This window comes from Leiobunum rupestre, chromosome 2 (genome assembly GCF_980474605.1).
Source record: "Leiobunum rupestre chromosome 2, qqLeiRupe1.1.hap1, whole genome shotgun sequence".
Classification (NCBI taxonomy): domain Eukaryota; kingdom Metazoa; phylum Arthropoda; class Arachnida; order Opiliones; family Sclerosomatidae; genus Leiobunum; species Leiobunum rupestre.
Genome location: NC_143385.1, coordinates 63,071,312 through 63,092,220, shown reverse-complemented (window position 1 = coordinate 63,092,220; position 20,909 = coordinate 63,071,312). Strand labels below are relative to the sequence as shown.

The window sequence follows — 20,909 nt, the reverse complement described above, 5'->3', positions numbered from 1 at the left end:
AACTATGATGATAGGTATGTATATAAAACGCGTCAAGAGTTAATCAAAACGCGTCTGCTAAATAACGTGGCTTTTTTAGGTAAACGATGCAGCAAGATGTCGCCGTACAACAAACACTTCCAAGACAGCGCCAATGGTCTCCAAAATGTTTGCCACGAAAGTAAGACTATTTGACCTCTCTGGTCAAGCCATTGTCCGTAATCGGACATATCAAACAGTAGTGTTTGATTAGGCCTTGGTCCAGCGCACACTTTTTTTCTTCTATTTGCGCAGACTAAACACGGATAAAAAAGATCTATTTTTCCTCTGCAGATTCAGATTGGCTCTTTCGTTACTACTTCCTCGTGTACATTGGGAACTCTAGAATCAATACTGACATAAAACTTCTTCCGGACAGTTTGGGGTGACAGTGAGGACGAAAGGGGAGCGGTATTATGATGGCAGGCGTACTTGGGGACAACGGACATTGGCGTTGATTTCGGGGGTCTTACGTTAAGTTGCGTTGCGGCGCGTTCAGTTTTGGAAATGTTACGTTATGTAAATTGACATATTTAGGAATAGAGTAATGGCACTGTGACGTCCTAGTACGTCACCCATGCTCTTTCCTATAGATAAAAAATTTGCGACCAAAATGGCGGCCATGGCCAAAGCTACGGAGTGCTACTACTCTATAATAAGAGTGTCAACGAAAATACAACTAGAAAACTAACTAGTTAATTTTTCTAACATTTAAATTTAATCAATAATGAAATAAGCTGAAATTTGGTGTCACTGAAATTATATATTATATATTTTCGCAAAAAATTACTGTTTTTAAGTAAAATATATAATTGTTTTGCAAAATGTTTAAATGTGTTTATTTCGAAATTAAATATACGATGATCAAATAATTATATTTCCGAAAATTCTTAATTGGATTTAAATTAATTTTACGTCAAGTGGTTTGATAAAAATAAATCTTATTTGATTTCAGGGGTTGCTTATTATTTTCAAATATGTATTTATTGAAGGTCCGAGGGGTTCTGAATAAATTACATTTAATAAATAATATGGGTTCTGTATAAATTACATTATTATTTAGTATGATCAAGAATGTATTTATGTATACTCAGGGAGAATGAATATGTCGAGACTATCGACGGACACGTTGAGGCCCTACCCCCCTCACGCTAAGGGGAGGCGGTCTTATTTTTTGCGTCCTCACAGCAGCGTTAATCGCGTCGAAAAACGTAATTTTTAAAAACCAATGAGATTGCAGTATTGTTTGATTTTATTAAAGCGGAGGAGCATACCGGGGGCCCCAACGGGTGGAATTGGAGAAACGCTAAAAATAATCTCGACATATTCATTCTCCCTGAGTATAAATAAATACATTCTTGGTATGATAATATTTTCAACTAAATTTAAACACCGAATTAAAATTTCCGTAAAAACTTATAATTATTTCACGGGTCGAACGTAAAGTTTCAATGTGTTTTATTTTACCCATATACCCAAACCCATAGATAAAATAACTTCGTATTATACACTCTTTTACTCGCGTCTTTCCCCCCATCAAGGACCCTCCCACGATTTGCTCCACAGGCAGCTGTCATAGACGTAGCTCTACCGTGGAAAGTTCTTTCCCCCAAAACCTGTTCTCTCGCGTGTAGCACGGTAATGGCGACTCCCATGAAATAAGCGCGTAAAAGAATCTATAGGTGACTCCAGAAATTTGTCCGACATCTGGTGGCGGCACCTGAATAATATTATTTGGTGAAGTTCGCGCTACTCGATGTCCGTACTACTCTTAGCTCAGCGTAAGCCTTGGCTATAAACATTGCTTTAATGCTTCAGCTTGAATTAATAATATAAACTTATATTGTTAATCCAAAACCTCTGGCTTCCATAAATTATGACTTATAAGAGCTTAGGATAAAAAAAAGTATGATGAATTATAATTATTTAGCTTTTGTTATTAATCCAAAAAAAAATTATTTAAAAAAAATTATTTAAATGATACCAAAATTGGCTGAATGTATGTCGCAATGCCAATTGCAAAGGCTTAAGTGAGCTAGGTGTATTAAAAGCAAATTTAAAATAAGCACAAAGAAATAGCATTCAGTAAAGATTTCTAGTTTGTTTCTTGTATATTTGAAGGCATTTACCTTTATAAGTTTATTAGCAAAAACGCCGACTTCAATTTCTACATACTTTCTACGCTCTTGAGAACACAGCCAACTGTAGTCAGTTTGCCCCATTGAAGTTTCCTATCTATATACGAAGTTATTTTATCTATGCCCCAACCTAAAACGCTTTACTAAAAATACTTAAATCTTCAGTACTAAATACTTAGTGCTTAATTTAGGCCTAATCGTGCTTCATTAAGAAAAAAACGCAACTGTACCATTCCATGTAAGTTTTATACTCCTTGAGCAAAGCTTCTGGAGGTTTAACATCGGTTCTAATATGAAAATTTGGCCTAAGCCGGTGATAAAAACATTTTAGAAAAACGCGTCCTTATTAAGCCTTGGCCAGATTTTAAACGCGTTTTATACCTCATCAGACCGTAAGTAAGCATGGTTTCGTCTTCCATACGATTAGAATTATGGACGTGGTGATGGTGTTGTTGTTGTTGTTGTTGTTGCGGTTGGGACGGTTGCTGTTGAGTTTGTTGATTTTCTTGCTGCTGTTGCGGGTGGTTCTGATTAGGGTTAGGGTTATGGTTGGTGGTACCGTTCATGAGAGCAGGGTTGCCGGTCAGGGTTAAATTCTGCGGCGTTTGTCCAGTGATGTTCATCTTGACGGTGGCGACGGTGTACTCTCGCAAAAAGTTCCGCTCCAGGTTGAATTCTGAGTTGGCGTTACCGGCGGAGTCAAAAATGTAGTCGTGTATTTCGTTGAGGTCTTCCGAACGCTCAGGCATTAACGCGATCCCAGTTGCAACAACGCGCCGTTCTCTAATACGTCGGCGACGTGAAAGAACGCTTGCCTCGAAATATGGATCGTATAGATTATAATTCTACTACGGTCTGTCGTATGCCTTCTGTTTTAGTAGGGGTTTTCTTACCGTAAATGTCATACGCCATAAACAAACAAAAGATTCTGCGGGACAGCAATCCCGTGCTAATATTGTCGTCTCCGCAATGTAAAACTCCACTTGGGTGTGGGGAAGGGGATGAACCGGAATTGAGTACAATATCCGGCTGGTATTTCTGGTCGGTATTCGTCGGTTTAAAAATGATCTAAAAAGTCTGTGACGTAAGTGGTACCCAAAGTGACGTAGTTCTACGCTTTCACCATTTTTTCGAAAGCAGGCGCTAGTAGTCGAGCAGGGTTGCCACAAAATTTTCAGATTCAAATTCCCTGACTATTCCCTGACCATTTTAACAGATTTTCCCCGACTTTTAAAGGCCAAAATTTTTCTTTTATATTGTACTTTTATCAGAAGTTAATAAACATAGATATAGGAAACGTATATAAAGGTCTAGATAAAATATTTCAAAGGGAGTGAATACGGAGGTGACAGCTAGCAGAAACACGTAATTTCTGCAGGCTATCCTTATAAGGCGCTATCCATCGGTAAGAAAGCTCGTGCTATCGTCGCGAGAGCCATTGTCTCCTGCTTTAAAATTATACTAAAAGTCACCAACAGATGGTGTCTAAAGACTACGGCCTGCGGAAAGGTCCAGCACTTAGTACTAAAATGCTAAGAGAGCTCGCGCTCTTGGTCACGTGCCTTCCTCGGTGTCTGCTAGGTGTCAATTCCGTATTTTATGTTAGGCTTAGACGCCCCGAAATTTATCTAGACCTTTATATACATTTCTTATATCTATGTTAATAAATTTAGATGGACTTATATTTCAGTAAAAAGGTTATTGCAATGTTGAAAAAATTAGCCAAACATTCAAGGAAATAAATGATCATCGTGGAATTTCTCATAGATCTAGAGTTAAATTACCTTCAAAAAGTGCCAAGATAAAATTGAATTCCTTGACTTTTCCCTGAATTTTTACCAATTCTTAAAATTCCCTGACATTTCCCTGACTTTTTAGGCCCATTTTTAAATTCCCTGACTTTTCCCTGACGTGTGGCAACCCTGTCGAGGGTTACGTTGAGAAGACGCGTTTTGAAAAGGATAGCTGTCCTAGAGAATCTTTGATTTGTCTATGCATACGCTGACAACTGTTACGATAGGCGGGTAGGTACAAACCTAATCTATGTACTTTGATCTTAAATAAATCATCCTCCCAGGAAATCGCCAAGAAGTAATATTTCCGAGCGCCAGAACCCGCAAGGCATTGTTTATATAGCGCTTGTTGTAATAATGGAAACTTTTCACCTGTAAACAGAACGTAGTGTTTTTGCCAAGCCTAAATATGTCAAAAAAGCTTTCTGGTTAAAAAGGAGTTACGTTTTTGCCCGTGACAGTACCTTTACATTGCGAGGCATAGCAGACATATATTTACGTGCTTTTATACCTTAACATGGGGGCGTATTTTCACTCGCAAAATGAATTATAAGATCCCCCAATTCTAGGCCGTTTTGACAGTTGAAAATTACCATTTCCACGTATTAGTCAACATTACTGCTTTTTAAGCCTGCTTTCGCTTGTTTTTGAGGGTTCTAAACATAACGTTTCATTAAACGAAAAAAGGATCCTAGATAACATATAACTAAAACAGTTCTTCGAACTGAAAAATATAGTTTAGAGGTCGTTACAGGTGCAGCCTTAAAGGGGCATATATTATTACTGCTCTTCCATTTTTAATATTTTTGGTCACGTTTGGTCCACAAAGGTATAGTGTGTATTAGTCTAAGCCACGCCTTATACGAATGACGTTTGATGACGATGAACACAATTTTGGAAGTTTAGCTGTGTTTCTAAGCCTTGGCAGATAACTGGTGAAAATGTCTAAATGTGCAATACAAGGTTGTGGTAATAGAAATATTTTTCGCATATACCTAATTTTATCACTCCCAGAAATGCCTTCGGCATATCCAGTACAAAATTTATCCTTCTCGTTATTACCTCTCCGAGGTTACTTTGTACCCTAGGAGGGGTTATACAACCACCGTGTCTGTCTGTCAGGCCTGCGAACGCGTTCGCATTTTCGGGGCAAAGTGTAATCACTGCGTTCGCAGTTTCTTGGAATTAGGGAAAAGCTTTTTCCAAAAGAGCCCCCTTTTTGTCATTGGGTGTAATATATATTGATTTCAATTTGGGTTAGTATCGGGCGGGATTCGAACCCGAGCCCTCCAGCACGACAGGTGAGCGTTCTACCATAGACCACAGATACATGTTACGATTCAATGAAAATTAGAAACTCTTCCGAGGAGAGGTATATTTTGGCTCGCCAACTTGTTTAAATTCATTTTAACATTAATAGCACCACGATTAGCGACTAGGAGATATCACCTAGGAGCAACAAACACAAGGAGAACGCAACTAGCCTTTAAACACGCTAACGAATTTCATTGGACAAGCGTCACGAGCCTTTACGCTGAACGTTTTACGGGCGGGGGGGGGGGAGACAATTTCCGAATATTCCCCTTCCGACGGCAGCAGGCGCTAAAGCGTCTAGCCAATGAAAAACGTACACAATAAAATCCACGACTTTTGACGGGTTGCGTTCTCCTTGTGTGGGGTATTGTGTTTGTTGCTCCTAGATATCACAGACAATATGGCCGCCCGACGATTTTAAAAACCGTTCCGATCCGAGATGGCGGTTTGGTCTTTACGCGGGAAATTCAAAATTGGGACTAAGCCCCGCCTCGTGAATACACACTATACATATATTTATTTTCATCCCTACACATATAACATTTAAATTTTATTATTATTATCAGAAGCCTATGATAAGAGGAGCCTCTTATAGCTCGCTATACCGCCAACGTAAAACTGTTGGAACGTCTTGTTTTCGACACGGAGCAAAGAAGGAATTAACGCGGCCTAGGACTAGCAAATCTAGTGAGCGCTATATCTAGTCTTTGTAGCGAAAAAGTAGTTTGCTCTCCAAAACGTCGGTTGACAAACCTGAAACGAAGGTATAGGCCAAAGACTATATATACACTTCGCTAAATAGACTGGCGGGTTCAATGGCTCAACTTGCATACGATAACAGACGCTGGTCAAAATTTTCCCCGCGCTTCAGCAGTGCTACTAGTGGCGCCTCTAACGGCTGGTCAGAGGCTTCTCTTGTGTTTCGAAAGTGTTAACAGGTTTTTTGTATGGAGGCACCTGTCTAGTAAGCGCAGCGTATATATAGTCTTTGGTATAGACCCTCCTTGGTTTAAAACTTCAAACGCGAAAGGCGGGCAAGGCTTAAGGTTTTTCAAAGCTTATTGATAAAATTACACGGAGATATCGCCTTCAGAATAACGATTATTGTTCATTAGTATGTATAGTTATGATAGCAAATAATAGTTTGACATTTATTACCTTTATAATGTAGAAATTACCAAGTTCAATCAAAACGAGGCGAGTCTCTCAAAATTTAAAATCCCCAGAAAAATCCGATGCGAATTCTACGAGATAAAATGTAGAGAATCGTTCGCATTTTTCAAATGTTTTCTCCGCTACTGCTCGCGTATGAATCGAGAAGCTATCCTATCAGTCCAATCTTAGAAATTTTGTACATCAAATTTCAAGTGATTTCAATATTTAATTGACTAAAGTTATTAAAGCTACTAAATTTACGTGATTTCAAGTGATTTCACAGCTGATTTGTACACCTGAAGTCCTTCGGTATTAATATATCGAGAGGACTATATTTCGTGGCCACATATCGCCTTCACAAATCTGTATCCCTCCGAATACCTCTAGTTCGAAAACGAAACGTTCCACGATTTTGGGCGAGTTAAGAGTCTTCTCTTATTATGTATTATTTATTTATTGCAATGATCTGCAACCAAAAGTAAAATAATAATAATTAAATTTAATAGGTTAAAATTATCTTAAAAAAATAAAAACTAATAACTCAGACGACTTTGGCCCCGCCTACGAGAGAAAAAAAATCCCCTTTGCGCGAGCTCCCCTCCCACGTTGTTGTTTGTTAAGTTAACTTAAGCCACGTTCACACTAGAGCCTAAAACCCAGTTTAGGTCGGTTTGTATACCAGTTTTGACGATAATTCTTGGTTCACACGTGCGAAATATATTCAGCCCGGTTCGCTTATAGCCAAGGCTTAAGGCCATTTCAAATTATGACTAGAATTTTGAAAATACTAAAATGTATCCCAAAACAATTAATTAATCATGTTTACTATACAAACAGTAATATTATTGGACATTATTTAGAATTTTATTCCCATTATTTTGGCAAATAGGAGCAATTTTACTTCCCCGCCTCGCCGTTTTGAAAGCGATTCTAAGCTAGCGGACTTGGACAAGTTATCTAAACGAAGCGATTTAAGGGGTAAGTGTGAACGCGGCTATAGTGACGTCAAAAAAACCGTCAGCCACATCGAGACGAAAATCTGCCGCGATAAGCATTCCAAGTAGATGTATGGATTCCTGCTCTTGGGGATAGTCCTTCTATGCTAAACCGTTACGCCAAGGTGACGAATTTCATTTTTTTAACGGTGTTAACTAATTTGTTACTAAAGGCCCTGCTCCAAAATGCAAGGAATCCAAATCTGTTTTCAAAATTAAAATCGGACGAGTGGTTGAATTTAAAATCACCGGCCAAAAAATACGGTTGACGCTAGAGTTTCAATCCGAGGATCCGTTCCGACCGAGCCCACGTTAAGTTGACGTGTCGCGAAATCCCCCGTTCCAAGCAGCATTAAAAGCATTTTATACAATTCAGCAGGTTTTTAGGGCGGAGGAAAATACGATCACTAATTATCAGCGGTGTATAATTACAAAACAAAAACTGGGGATAAGGAGTTGCGTAGGTTTCTCGCTGGAGGCGCTTATCTTTTAGGGTATGACGTCAATTCTACGTCACACTACACGTTGCCATCAGAAATTATTCCGAATAAATAGCACACTTACAGGGGAGCCCAGCCAAAAATTTAAAATACTTAATGAACTCATCTAATTAATCTAGAATAGGATTATTTGTTAATTTATAGGATTGCATAGAACACAAAATTTGAATGTATAGGATAATATAGGACTAACATTTGAATGTACAGGACTAAACAGGGCACAACTTTTCAATATACAGATTTATACAGGACACAACATTAGAATGCATAGAATAATATAGCACACAACTATTGAATATTCAGGATTATGCAGGACGTAACATTTGAATATTCAGTATTATGCAGGACGTAACATTTGAATATACAGGATTATGCAGGATGCAAAATTTGATTAAATAGGATTATGCAGGACGCAGCATTTGAATATATAAGATTATGAAGGACAACATTCGAATATATAGGATTATAACGGACACAACATTTGATTGAATATGATTATGACGGACGCAACATTTGATTATTAAATAGGATTATGCCGGACGCAACATTTTAATATATAAGATTATGAAGGACACAACATTCGAATCTATAGGATTATGCAGGACGCAAAATTTGATGGAATAGGATTATGCAGGACGCAAAATTTGATTAAATAGGATTATGAAGGACACAAATTCGAATATATAGGATTATGCAGGACACAACATTTGAATATATAGGAGTATGCAGGACACAACATTTGAATATATAGGATTATGCGGGACGCAGCATTTGATTCAAAAGGATTATGCAGGATGCAGCATTTGATTAAATAGGATTATGCAGGACGCAGCATTTGATTAAATAGGATTATGCAGGACGCAGCATTTGATTGAATAGGATTATGCAGGACGCATCATTTGATTAAATATGATTATGCAGGACGCATCATTTGATTAAATATGATTATGCAGGACGCATCATTTGATTAAATAGGATTATGCAGGACGCAGCATTCGATTAAATAAGATTATGAAGGACACAACATTCAAATATATAGGATTATGCAGTATGTAGGATAATATCGGACTAACATTTTTAAAATATAGGATTTTAAGGTCAAATTTCAGCTTACTAAACGCAATAACGTTTAAAAAAAAGAAATTCTGCAGATAAATGACTAAGTATTTCAGAACCATATACTATATAAAATACTTATATACTTATGGTAGTTCGCACTCACTACAGCCGCGTTCACACTAGACACTTTGGAACCGTTTAAAAACGGTTTCGAAAGATCAAATGGTAAAATTTTGCTGTCGAATGTATTTATCGTATGGCTATTAACACAGTCGACACCGCAAATGTTACATTTTATCTTTCGAAACCATTTAAAAACGGTTTCAAAGTGTCTAGTGTGAACGCTGCTTACGTTCCAACAGTAACGGCTTGGGTTTTTCCGACTTTTAGTCAAGCTAACTTGACTTACCCTCGCTAAAAAAGTAGAATGTAGCTCAGCTCCAAGTATTTACGAATTATAGAATCCAAATTATGGGATAATTAGTCCCAAATTATCAATTTTAAAGAATTTTATAGGGTTAAAATATAGAAATACGTAAATTTTATAGCGGAAGAATGTACGAGAGAAAAGAAAATTAAAAATCTTTTCGAATCTGCTGTAAATCACGATTTCAATTTTCGCGAGGGTTCATTCCTTTCCGAGAAAATTACAAATGAAATATATTGTGTGTCAATTTTTAAAAAGTCAGTTGGGTTTTAAGTACTTTTAATCGAATATGCTAAATGTTATGGATGAATAAAAAAAATGGCTAAAAATAGGTTTTTAAAAAATTAAAATATAGAAAATCTGAGCAAACTAAAATATTGAATAGTAATTAGATTTAATTCAGATTTCATTTAATTCAAGATTAACTAACTGCAGGGTGACCACAGGAAACCCTCTAATTATTTATAGGAAAATAGGAAATTCAGTCATTTTATAGGAAATTATAGGAGTAATTTTTAGGTAAATATAGGAAATTATAGGAGTAATGTTTAGGTAAATATAGGAAATTATAGGAGTAATGTTTAGGTAAATATAGGAAATTATAGGAGTAATTTTTAGGTAAATATAGGAAATTATAGGAGTAATGTTTAGGTAAATATAGGAAATTATAGGAGTAATTTTTAGGTAAATATAGGAAATTATAGGAGTAATTTTTAGGTAAATATAGGAAATTATAGGAGTAATTTTTAGGTAAATATAGGAAATTATAGGAGTAATGTTTAGGTAAATATAGGAAATTATAGGAGTAATTTTTAGGTAAATATAGGAAATTATAGGAGTGATTTTTTAGGTAAATATAGGAAGTTATAGGAGTAATGTTTAGGTAAATATAGGAAGTTGTAGGAGTAATTTTTGGGTATATAGGAAATTATAGGAGTAATATTTAGGTAAATATAGGAAATTATAGGAACGTTCAGGTGAATTTATAGGAATAATTAGGGATGCACCGATATATCGGTAACCGATATATCGGCCGATATATCGGCTAATTTTTCAAATATCGGTATCGGCCAATATCGGCTTAAGCGAGGCCGATATTAGCCGATACTTCTGGTATTAGAAAAACATTAAAATTTAAAAAAAGGCGATACTCAACTAACTAATTAATGGAAAACATTTATTGCCACAACCTTACATTTCCTTTTAAAAAGGCCAGTTCTTCCACAACACTCGGCTTTAGTCTATTTAACAGGTGGTTACGAGAGTAAACAAAAAAGCATAATATTGTGATAGGTAACTTTGTTAATATCGGCCGATATATCGGCTATCCTAGGCCGATATTATCGGCCACGATTAGCCGATATATCGGCTGTACCCATATCGGTGCATCCCTAGGAATAATTTTAAAAAGATAAAACAAAAGCTTTTAAAGCAACTTTGGTTTTATAATAATATTACATTTAATATGAAATCATCACCGACTTTGTGACTAGATATATGTATTAAGGTATTATGTAATACTACATTTTCATTTTAAAACAACAGCCAGCAGAAAAAGCCAATTAATTTAGTGTTTTAGTAAAAGGCTGGCTGTTTTGAGCGCCTTCTATCGAAGCGCGAAGTACGAAAAATATATCGAGATATAGGAAAATTGTCAAATTATAGGAAGTCATAGGATGACAATCGAAATATAGGAAAAATTCTAAAATATAAGAAGTGGGGTCACCCTGTGACTGATAAAAGTAAAAAATCCGTTAATTATACAGAAAAAGAGCCATTAATTGTATGAAAGTTAATAAATTCAATAAAATCTGATTTAATTAAAAAAATTGATCGAGTTTATTTTTATTAAAAAAATCTTAAAGTGTTAACCCTGTTAAAAATATAAGATAATAACAGGGTTGCCACAAAATTTTTAGATTCAAATTCCCTGACTACTCCCTGTTTTCCCTTACTAAAGGCCAATATTTTTACTTTATTTTACTTTTATGATTTTATCAGAAGTTAATAAATTAAAATGGACTTAAAAAGGTCATTGTAATGTTGAAAAAATTAGCCAAACTTGCAAGGAAATAAATGGTAATCAAAGAATTTATTACCTAAAAAAAGTGTCAAGATTATATTGAATTCCCTGTCCTTTTCCCTGAATTTTTACAAATTCTTAAAACCGGGAAATCAGGGAAAAGTCAGGGAATTTGTCAAGGAAAGAATCCCCAAATTTTCAAAATTCCCTGACGTTTTAGGCCCATTTTAAAATTCCCCGACTTTTCCCGGTTTTCCCTGACGTGTGGCAACCCTGAATAAATTAAATTATAGGATTTTATAGGACCATTTCAGACTTAAGGGAAAATATAGCAGGATCGCTGAGAGCACTGATGTAACTGCCCAAATGAATAAATTAACTCTTATTTTTTCTACAAGAGGGTAGTAGTTTTAATAGTAGTTTCCTTCCGTAGAGATCCTTCTACGAACGCGGCGCGTGCACAATGATGAGGGGGGGGGGAGGTCCACCTGTTAAACTTGGCATTTTTCTTTTGCCAACCCGCTTTCTATCTTATTGATTTGTTGTATTCAATATTTCGTTACCATGGCGACTGAAGAGACACTTGCGAGGCCAAAATAAGCAGAGTCCGACACTTTTCACAAATTTCCACCCTTTATATTGCGAACACATTACGCCATATCGGAAGTATCCTAGGAGCAGCTCACTATCACGATTATTAGGATTTCCTTAAACGCCTAAATCACGATAAAGAGATTTTTCAATATTAAAAGATCAGGAGTAAATTACAGATTTACTCCTGAACAGATTAATTCGCGATTTCAAAAATAATTATTCTCGATTTGCAAAGTAATTATTCTCGATTTGCAAAGTAATTATTCTCGATTTGCAAAGTAATTATTCTCGATTTGCAAAGTAATTATTCTCGATTTGCAAAGTAATTATTCTCGATTTGCATAGTAATTATTCTCGATATGCATAGTAATTATTCTCGATATGCATAGTAATTATTCTCGATTTGCAAAGTAATTATTCTCGATTTGCATAGTAATTATTCTCGATATGCATAGTAATTATTCTCGATATGCATAGTAATTATTCTCGATATGCATAGTAATTATTCTCGATATGCATAGTAATTATTCTCGATTTGCAAAGTAATTATTCTCGATCTGCATAGTAATTATTCTCGATTTGCCTAGTAATTATTCTCGATATGCATAGTAATTATTCTCGATTTGCAAAGTAATTATTCTCGAATTGCAAAGTAATTATTCTCGATTTGCATAGTAATTATTCTCGATTTGCATAGTAATTATTCTCGATTTGCATAGTAATTATTCTCGATTTCAAGAGTAATAATTCTCGATTTCAAGAGTAATAATTCTCGATTTCAAAAGCAATAATTCTCGATTTCAAGAGTAATAATTCTCGATTTCAAGAGTAATAATTCTCGATTTCAAGAGTAATAATTCTCGATTTCAAGAGTAATTATTCTCGATTTCAAGAGTAATTATTCTCGATTTCAAGAGTAATTATTCTCGATTTAAAAAGTAATAATTCTCGATTTCAAAAGTAATAATTCTCGAAATGATTCAATCGACATTTTAAAATGATTCAATCGACCTTTTAAAATGATTCAATCGACCTTTTAAAATGATTCAATCGACCTTTTAAAATGATTCAATCGACCTTTTAAAATGATTCAATCGAACTTTTAAAATGATTCAATCGAACTTTTAAAATGATTCAATCGAACTTTTAAAATGATTCAATCGAACTTTTAAAAAGATTCAATCGAACTTTTAAAATGATTCAATCGAACTTTTAAAATGACTCAATCGAACTTTTAAAATGACTCAATCGAACTTTTAAAATGATTCAATCGACCAGAGTTGCCAGACGTACGATAATTATCGCACAGTGCGATAATTTCATCGAAATTTTTAGGGCGTACTATAATTTTCATGGCGTACGATATCGTACCATTATTTCGATAATTCTGCCTAAACGTACGATAATTTTTGAAAAAAATTGAAAAACCTACGAACGATTTAAATTTTATTATTCATTTTTGAATCATTTATATAATTTCTACTTAAAAATGAATTATATACATTTTCTGCCGAACGTGCTGAGTGTGAGTTTATTACTCCTAACTGTCAAACATTTTTTTGTACATTTTTAGACACATAACGTTCAGTTAAAAATGATAATAGGCATTTTGTTTCCCTGAAATAAAACTCCTGTAGTGCTTTCAAAAAAATCATCTAAATTCAAAGTATTTACGTATGAATTCAAATTTAGCGTCAAAAAGAAATGTGCGATAATTTTCCCGAAAAAAAAAACGATATTTTTTGGCCTAAATACGATAATTTCAGATTTTCGATGTGGCAACGGTGGTGGCAACACTGTTTTCCTTTTGAGAAATTGCAAGTTAGATACAGGTCTACTTATCTACGGAATTTAAACAAAATCGGTGAAAATCACCTAGGGTCGTCTCCTTGCGAGTATAGACCAATTTACAATTTTTAACGGGCAAGACGACTTTAAAGGGGTAAAATTCATCCGAGGTAACGTGGTGATGGCGTTATTTGTTAGTAGATGGCACTTTGATAGCAACATGACGTCATAATTTTGATTTTCAACGATTGGTTGAAAGTTTTCAGTTTTTAGTGGAGGACGGTTTTGTCGAGATTTAAAATACCAAATTCTCTTCCCTGGTTGGATAGTTTAAAATTGTATTATAGTGCCATCTATGGCGGAGTGTTAACTACTGTTAAAATTAATTGTTAATTTACATTACAAAAATTATATATATTTAATAAGAATTTTAAGTACTATAATTTAATCATCAATTAATAACTTTTTAAAAAAGTATATTTTTCATAAATTTATAGTGTCGCCATCTACCTCAAACATTATTAAATAGGAAGGTACCTCGGGTGGATTTCGCCCCTTTTTGCATATTTCCCTGTAGGCAATATGTGAATGCGTCTATGGCCTGGACTTTTTCACAAAGATCTCTCAGAAAAACAACGCACTCTTAACGTACGACCCCTGCAGAAATTCGCCGAAACGCGGAGTGACACTTGGGGAGATTTTTGATTAGGCCTTGTCCATGCCCCCCTCGTGTTAAATAGCGCGAGTAACTTCTCCGGAACCCATCCCCCTATTGTCCTCTATGCCTGCTTTGCCACTTATAGATTTCGATCGGGGGAAATAGCTTTAGTCGATGTCTACCCTATTTTTAGAACGATTTAGACGAGTCCGGAGATTTCTTTTTGTCTAAAAAATATTTTATTACGAAGTAACTTTTTGTCTAAAAAATATTTTATTACGAAGTAACTTTTTGTCTAAAAAATATTTTATTACGAAGTAACTTTTTGTCTAAAAAATATTTTATTACGAAGTAACTTTTTGTCTAAAAAATATTTTATTACGAAGTAACTTTTTGTCTAAAAAATATTTTATTACGAAGTAACTTTTTGTCTAAAAAATATTTTATTACGAAGTAACTTTTTGTCTAAAAAATATTTTATTACGAAGTAACTTTTTGTCTAAAAAATATTTTATTACGAAGTAACTTTTTGTCTAAAAAATATTTTATTACGAAGTAACTTTTTGTCTAAAAAATATTTTATTACGAAGTAACTTTTTGTCTAAAAAATATTTTATTACGAAGTAACTTTTTGTCTAAAAAATATTTTATTACGAAGTAACTTTTTGTCTAAAAAATATTTTATTACGAAGTAACTTTTTGTCTAAAAAATATTTTATTACGAAGTAACTTTTTGTCTAAAAAATATTTTATTACGAAGTAACTTTTTGTCTAAAAAATATTTTATTACGAAGTAACTTTTTGTCTAAAAAATATTTTATTACGAAGTAACTTTTTGTCTAAAAAATATTTTATTACGAAGTAACTTTTTGTCTAAAAAATATTTTATTACGAAGTAACTTTTTGTCTAAAAAATATTTTATTACGAAGTAACTTTTTGTCTAAAAAATATTTTATTACGAAGTAACTTTTTGTCTAAAAAATATTTTATTACGAAGTAACTTTTTGTCTAAAAAATATTTTATTACGAAGTAACTTTTTGTCTAAAAAATATTTTATTACGAAGTAACTTTTTATTTAATTTTTTTCAAAATTGTTATTAGCAAATTTAACTAATCCCAAAATTTCGGTGTCATAGCGATCAAATATAATTGGGACCATCCAACTTTCTAGGCAGTTCAATAAATCAAACTATGGAGTGAAATAAATTAAAAACTTAACGTAAGATGAATTTAACCTCAGAGATAAGTAGATAGCTTTGATATTTTTGTCTTTTAAATTTGAACTAATTTACCAGGGCCGTTTTACCTTTCCGTAGGCCTTAGGCAAAAATCTCTAATTCACCAAATTTTCGGACCTTCGTAGGCCCTATTATATGGAATCGTAGGCCCTAATTTCTACTAAAATTTTCGTAGGCCCTAGGCACTTTGCCTAGTCTGCCTTATGGATAAGGCGGCCCTGAAATTTACACTTAAAATATCATAAAACCTATCATATTTCGGTGGAATCTATGAACTTAAATGCATCTTAAAATTTCTAAAAATAAACTTTATCTTCATTCATCAACTAAAAATCACACTTAAAACCCTCTAAATCTAGCAGGTTTCATACATCAAATGACAACCCGATTTCCCTGATATTTGCAGGTTTTCCCACTAATATTTCCCTGATTTTTCCAGGTGCAAGATAACCACAATTAAAACTAAGATTTACAGATTAGCTCATTTCATGATTGTCATTTAAGCTAAATTGGTTTCATGATATTATCATATAAAAGGTGTAATAAATTTAAATATTATTATTATTATTTGTGCAAAAAGGTTGATACATTTTGATAGTGAGAGCGCATGGTTACAAAAAAAAACAGCAGAATTGTTCGGAATTGGTATACAGCTCTGAAAATTGAACTATACTCTCGACTACCTAATTTTTATTTTTCAAAAAAACCTGCTGGATAAAATTTTATAAGCAAAAAACCCGCTTGTTGCCGAGGACGCGCGCATCTTCGTTAATATGCGTTTTTATAATGTCAATTTCTAAGTTGCACCGCATCTTCGCAACTTAAGGAATAAATAAATCGCGTGTAGCTCGGGTGTTAAAGGTGGTAAAGTTATGGATTTTTTTAGGGTGATACGTGTCACGGTACTACTTAAAACCTGATATGGAACCACATCGAGATATTTTTCCATTGACGTTTTTTCTTAAATTTCTAGTTAAATATCTCGATGTGGTTCCATATCAGGTTTTAAGTAGCACTGTGACACGTATCACCATAAAAAAATCCATAACTTTACCACCTTTAACACCCGAGCTACACGCGATTTACCATTTTTTAATCCTTGAGTTGCGGAGAATTTGACATTTTAAAACCACTATTAAACGAAGATGCGCAGGTCCTCGGCAACAAGCGGGTTTTTTGCTTATAAAATTTTATCCAGTAGGTTTTTTTGAAAAATAAAAATTAGGTAGTCGAGAGTATAGTTCAATGCGCGTGTATACCAATTTTCAGAGCTGTATACTAATTGAGAACAATTTATCACCATGCGCTCTCACTATGAATAAGAAAACTTATAGGTGTAAATTTATACTCATTAGGAAAAACTTTCTAAACCCTCATAAACTTCCCTGATTTTTACAAAAAAATGGGAATTTCCCGGACGTTTTCGTCGACCATCGAATTCTCAGATATTGTATGTCATGTGGGGAGGAGGTTAAGACTGAAATTTCAGAGGGCATCATGAAGCATACTTGTGTAGTCTACGCCACTGTTCAAAATAATGCCAAAAAGGAAAAGCAAATTCAAAGTGCCGAAAATATTCCAGTCTAAATAAATAGGCCATCGAGCTAATAAAATCGCATCTGAAAAATCTCGTCGAAGAAAGTCGATAAATTTCCCTAATCGGATTAAAGTCTCGCGGCAAAGTTACCATAGAGAATCCTTTAAATATAAACCACTATTTTTCCTAACCGTATAACGCTTTCAACTTAGATTGACGTTACCAAGCCTCCTGACTAGTAATCTGACAGCCATTCTTAAAGTTCAGCGGAAATCAATAAAGGCCATCGAGAAAAAATAAACGACGCACTAGCGCCATCTAGGAAAGAAAACCGGCGTCGCCAAAATCAAAATAAGGGAAAATTTTGCAGCTGCTATTTCCCTTCTCTATTTTGACCCCAGATAATGGCTCTAACGGTAACTTTTGTTTAGAAAGCTCACATCTGTTCAAATTTGCAATGATTCAACTGTTAAAAGTTGGGGTACATTTACACTATCTTTAATAAGTAGTGAAAATGTTCAATAAATTGTACGATTCCGTAAAACAAACGAGGCATAAATAAAAATTACACTTACATTGGTCTCCCATTTTCGTCTTTTTCAACAGCACCTTCCACAGCATCGGCCTGTTCCATTAAAATTTGGCGATAGGTTTTCACTTTAATTTGAATTTCCTCAGCTGAGTAACTGCGGAAATGAAATGCTACGTTAAAATGACGTTATTTGCTTATTTCAACAAAGCAAACTTGCTTATTACATAATTTTTTTCAAAGTACACGTACAAAATAACTGGTTTTAGTAAATTTTGCACAGCTTGTACTAAGCTTGGAAAAGCAGAACTATAACTTTATTTAGACTCATATTTCGGGATAAGTGTAGGTATATTTGAATAATACAAAGAGAGTGGGGAATAGAATAATGGTAAATGTGTTTAAATCAAAAATAAGGCACCATCTATTACACATTTTTCTAAATAGCGATAACTGATGTTTAAAAAATATGATTTGACCTACTGTTTGATGAAGAGGGATATGATACTATGATATTCTTATTTTTCAGATAGTCATTTATAACACTATAAGTTAGTGACACCTGGTTTGAAACTTTTATTTAATTCTTTATATAAAACTCTTCTAATAAAATATTACTTCCTACTTCAACCAAGAGTTCAGAGGATTAATGTTAATCATTGAATGTTTTGAAGTACCAAGTGTAAAGAATATTATTGCCCCAACCATAAATCAATTATTGGCCCATGATTGGCCCATACTTGGTATGTAGGTGGTAAATTAATTATTAAATACCTAAATGAAAAGAGACTTAAAACGGTTTTAAAATTCACAATTTATTTATTTAAAAATCCAATGTTTCGGAGGAACTCTTCCTCCTTCTTCAGGGATTTTTACAAGTCATTGGATTTTTAAATAAATAAATTGTGAATTTTAAAACCGTTTTAAGTCTCTTTTCATTTAGTTTTTTACAATGTGATTCTCTTCACTTCTATTAAATACCTAACCAAACCCTCAAATATTTAAAACAGCAATGCTTATGACAAGCACCTTAATAAACCTCTTTAGCTTTAAATGTAAAATAAGACAATTATATAATAATAATATAATATAATAAAAAGAACAAAACCATATATTTACCCTTGTTCCTCCATTAAATCCTGCATGGTAAGGCATTTAAGCTCAAGCTTTCGTTTACGTTCATGGTCCAATATATCCTCATTAGGACGTTTATTCAGGGATGCATCTAATTTTTTCAAATCTTCCTCAGTATTATATTTTACTTTTTCCTTAGTTTTACGGACAAATGATAAATTCCGTTGTACATAACCATTTGTGCCGCTGCCACGAGGAGTTGTTAAACCAATTCCGTTGTACATTATTTGTGATAAAATGAAGTGCCTGCCGATAGAAATATAAACAAAGTTAACCCAAATTTGGGGCCTTGAATCATGCTTGAATCAATGGAAAAGATTTGGGCATTAAGCCTAAATTTTGGCAAATGACCAAGGCAAGGCTTAAGTGAACGATAAGAAATAAAGATACTATTTTTGAGGATATAAAAGGTTTAATGATATTAAAGGAAAAATATAAGTTTTGTAATAACCTTTAGATGATTCTGTGTTAATATATTAAAATATATTTTAAAAAGTTTACGCCGAAATGAGTAACATATTCGACACTGTCTCAGGAAGATCTCAAATCTGATAATGGCGGAAAATTTTTGGTTTTGAACGGGTTCGCGGAGCTAATGCCATCTACATTTTTCGAAAAATAATTTCGAATAAGACATTTTGTTTTTGAGTATTTGTATCAGGGTGTGTATGGTGCGAAGGCCTAGTTGTCATGTGCACCAAAATAAAGTTTATTATTTTTGAAAAAAAATAAAAAAATAAGACAATTAGAAATTATTTTCATTGGCCGACTTAATTTTAAATTATGTGGGCCAGGTGTGTGGACAGGCCCATCTCTAACATCGCTAAGCCCTAGGGCACCGCACTCGGGAGGGGCGCCGTCTGGCCCTTTATAATTTTAAATAAATTAATTGTAAAGCATTCAATAAAGACCAGGCCATATGAAAAAGGGCGCCGGATATTATTAGCCCAAGGGCGCCTGATAGTTAAAGGCGGCCCTGTATGTGGGTTTTCTCATGGAACTAATTAGTGTGTATACATGTATTTAAAATTAATGATTACATGTATAGTGATTCTTGAAATAATGGAAACGAGGAGGAAAAATAATAGCGCTACCTATCTAGGTTTCAATGGCGAACCAAAGGGTTAGTTAGTTTTCAGTCGCAAATATAAATAGTAACTTGCAGTCCTGGCTCACGGAAATATTACTTCTTGGCGATTTACTTGAAGCTGTCTAGATGCAAGGTTCGTAAAAAAGGGAACTTTAATGTTGCCTCGATCGCATGGTTTTTTATCAAAATATTACGGCAGCTTACGGCTTTTGCGTTGCAATGTAAAATCGTGACGTCAGCCAGATGAGATCGTATTGAAAATCAACGGAGGCTCATCTGGGTAACGTCATCAATTTTACGTCTTTTTGATCGAGACGACCGGTCAAATAACAATATTATATAGTAAGCAGCTTACTATATAATTTTGCTATTATCCAAAAAGCAGACATAAATACTAGGATAAATAATTTTGTACAAACTAAACCTAATTTTTACATTGCATAATAATGTGGATAATTTTCGCTTGTTCTGGGATTTCGGAGTAAAGTAATGGCAGTGCTACGTCTCACGAAGTCACCCATACTTTTTCCTATTCATAAACAATTTGCGTCCACAATGGCGGATATGGCCAAAGCTACGGAGTGCTAAATTCTGTAGGGTAAGAAGAGTAACCCTATGACGTCATTATACTCCGATTCTATGGTGGAAAGTAGTTTATTTATTTATTTGAACAATAGAGTAATGGCAGTGCTACGTCACCCATACTTTTTCCTATTCATAAAAAATTCCCGTCCACAATGGCGGCCATGGCAAAAGCTACAGAGTGCTACTAATGAAGCCGTTGCCGACTTGTATACAGACTTCGGATTAGATACAAAAGTAGTGTGGTTCGAGTCGGGGTAAAAATATTTTCCCAAAATGACTGCCTGTGGCCATTTTAATAGATAATCAGGCGATTTTATCAGTTTACTCTCTTT

The 20,909-nt window shown here is 34.2% G+C and overlaps 1 protein-coding gene across 6 annotated transcripts in view; it reads right to left on the bottom strand.

The window, feature by feature from the left end:
• LOC149958693 (uncharacterized) overlaps window positions 1-19,502 on the bottom strand; it is a 39,081-nt gene extending 19,579 nt beyond the window's left edge. For 4 of the 6 annotated variants that reach the window (XM_090166045.1, XM_090166044.1, XM_090166046.1 and 1 more), the window contains exons 1-3: window positions 3,050-3,076; window positions 2,538-2,971; window positions 2,387-2,461 (exon numbers count right to left, since the gene is read on the bottom strand). In XM_090166045.1, coding sequence (XP_090022171.1) covers window positions 2,387-2,461; window positions 2,538-2,971; window positions 3,050-3,061 — 521 coding nt within the window. In that variant the 5' untranslated portion in view covers window positions 3,062-3,076. Of the gene's footprint in view, window positions 1-2,386; window positions 2,462-2,537; window positions 2,972-3,049; window positions 3,077-17,814; window positions 17,926-18,887; window positions 19,149-19,353 lie in introns of those variants that run through there. The other 2 variants (XM_090166048.1, XM_090166047.1) reach the window with 2 other exon arrangements.
• Window positions 19,503-20,909: the final 1,407 nt, after the last annotated feature.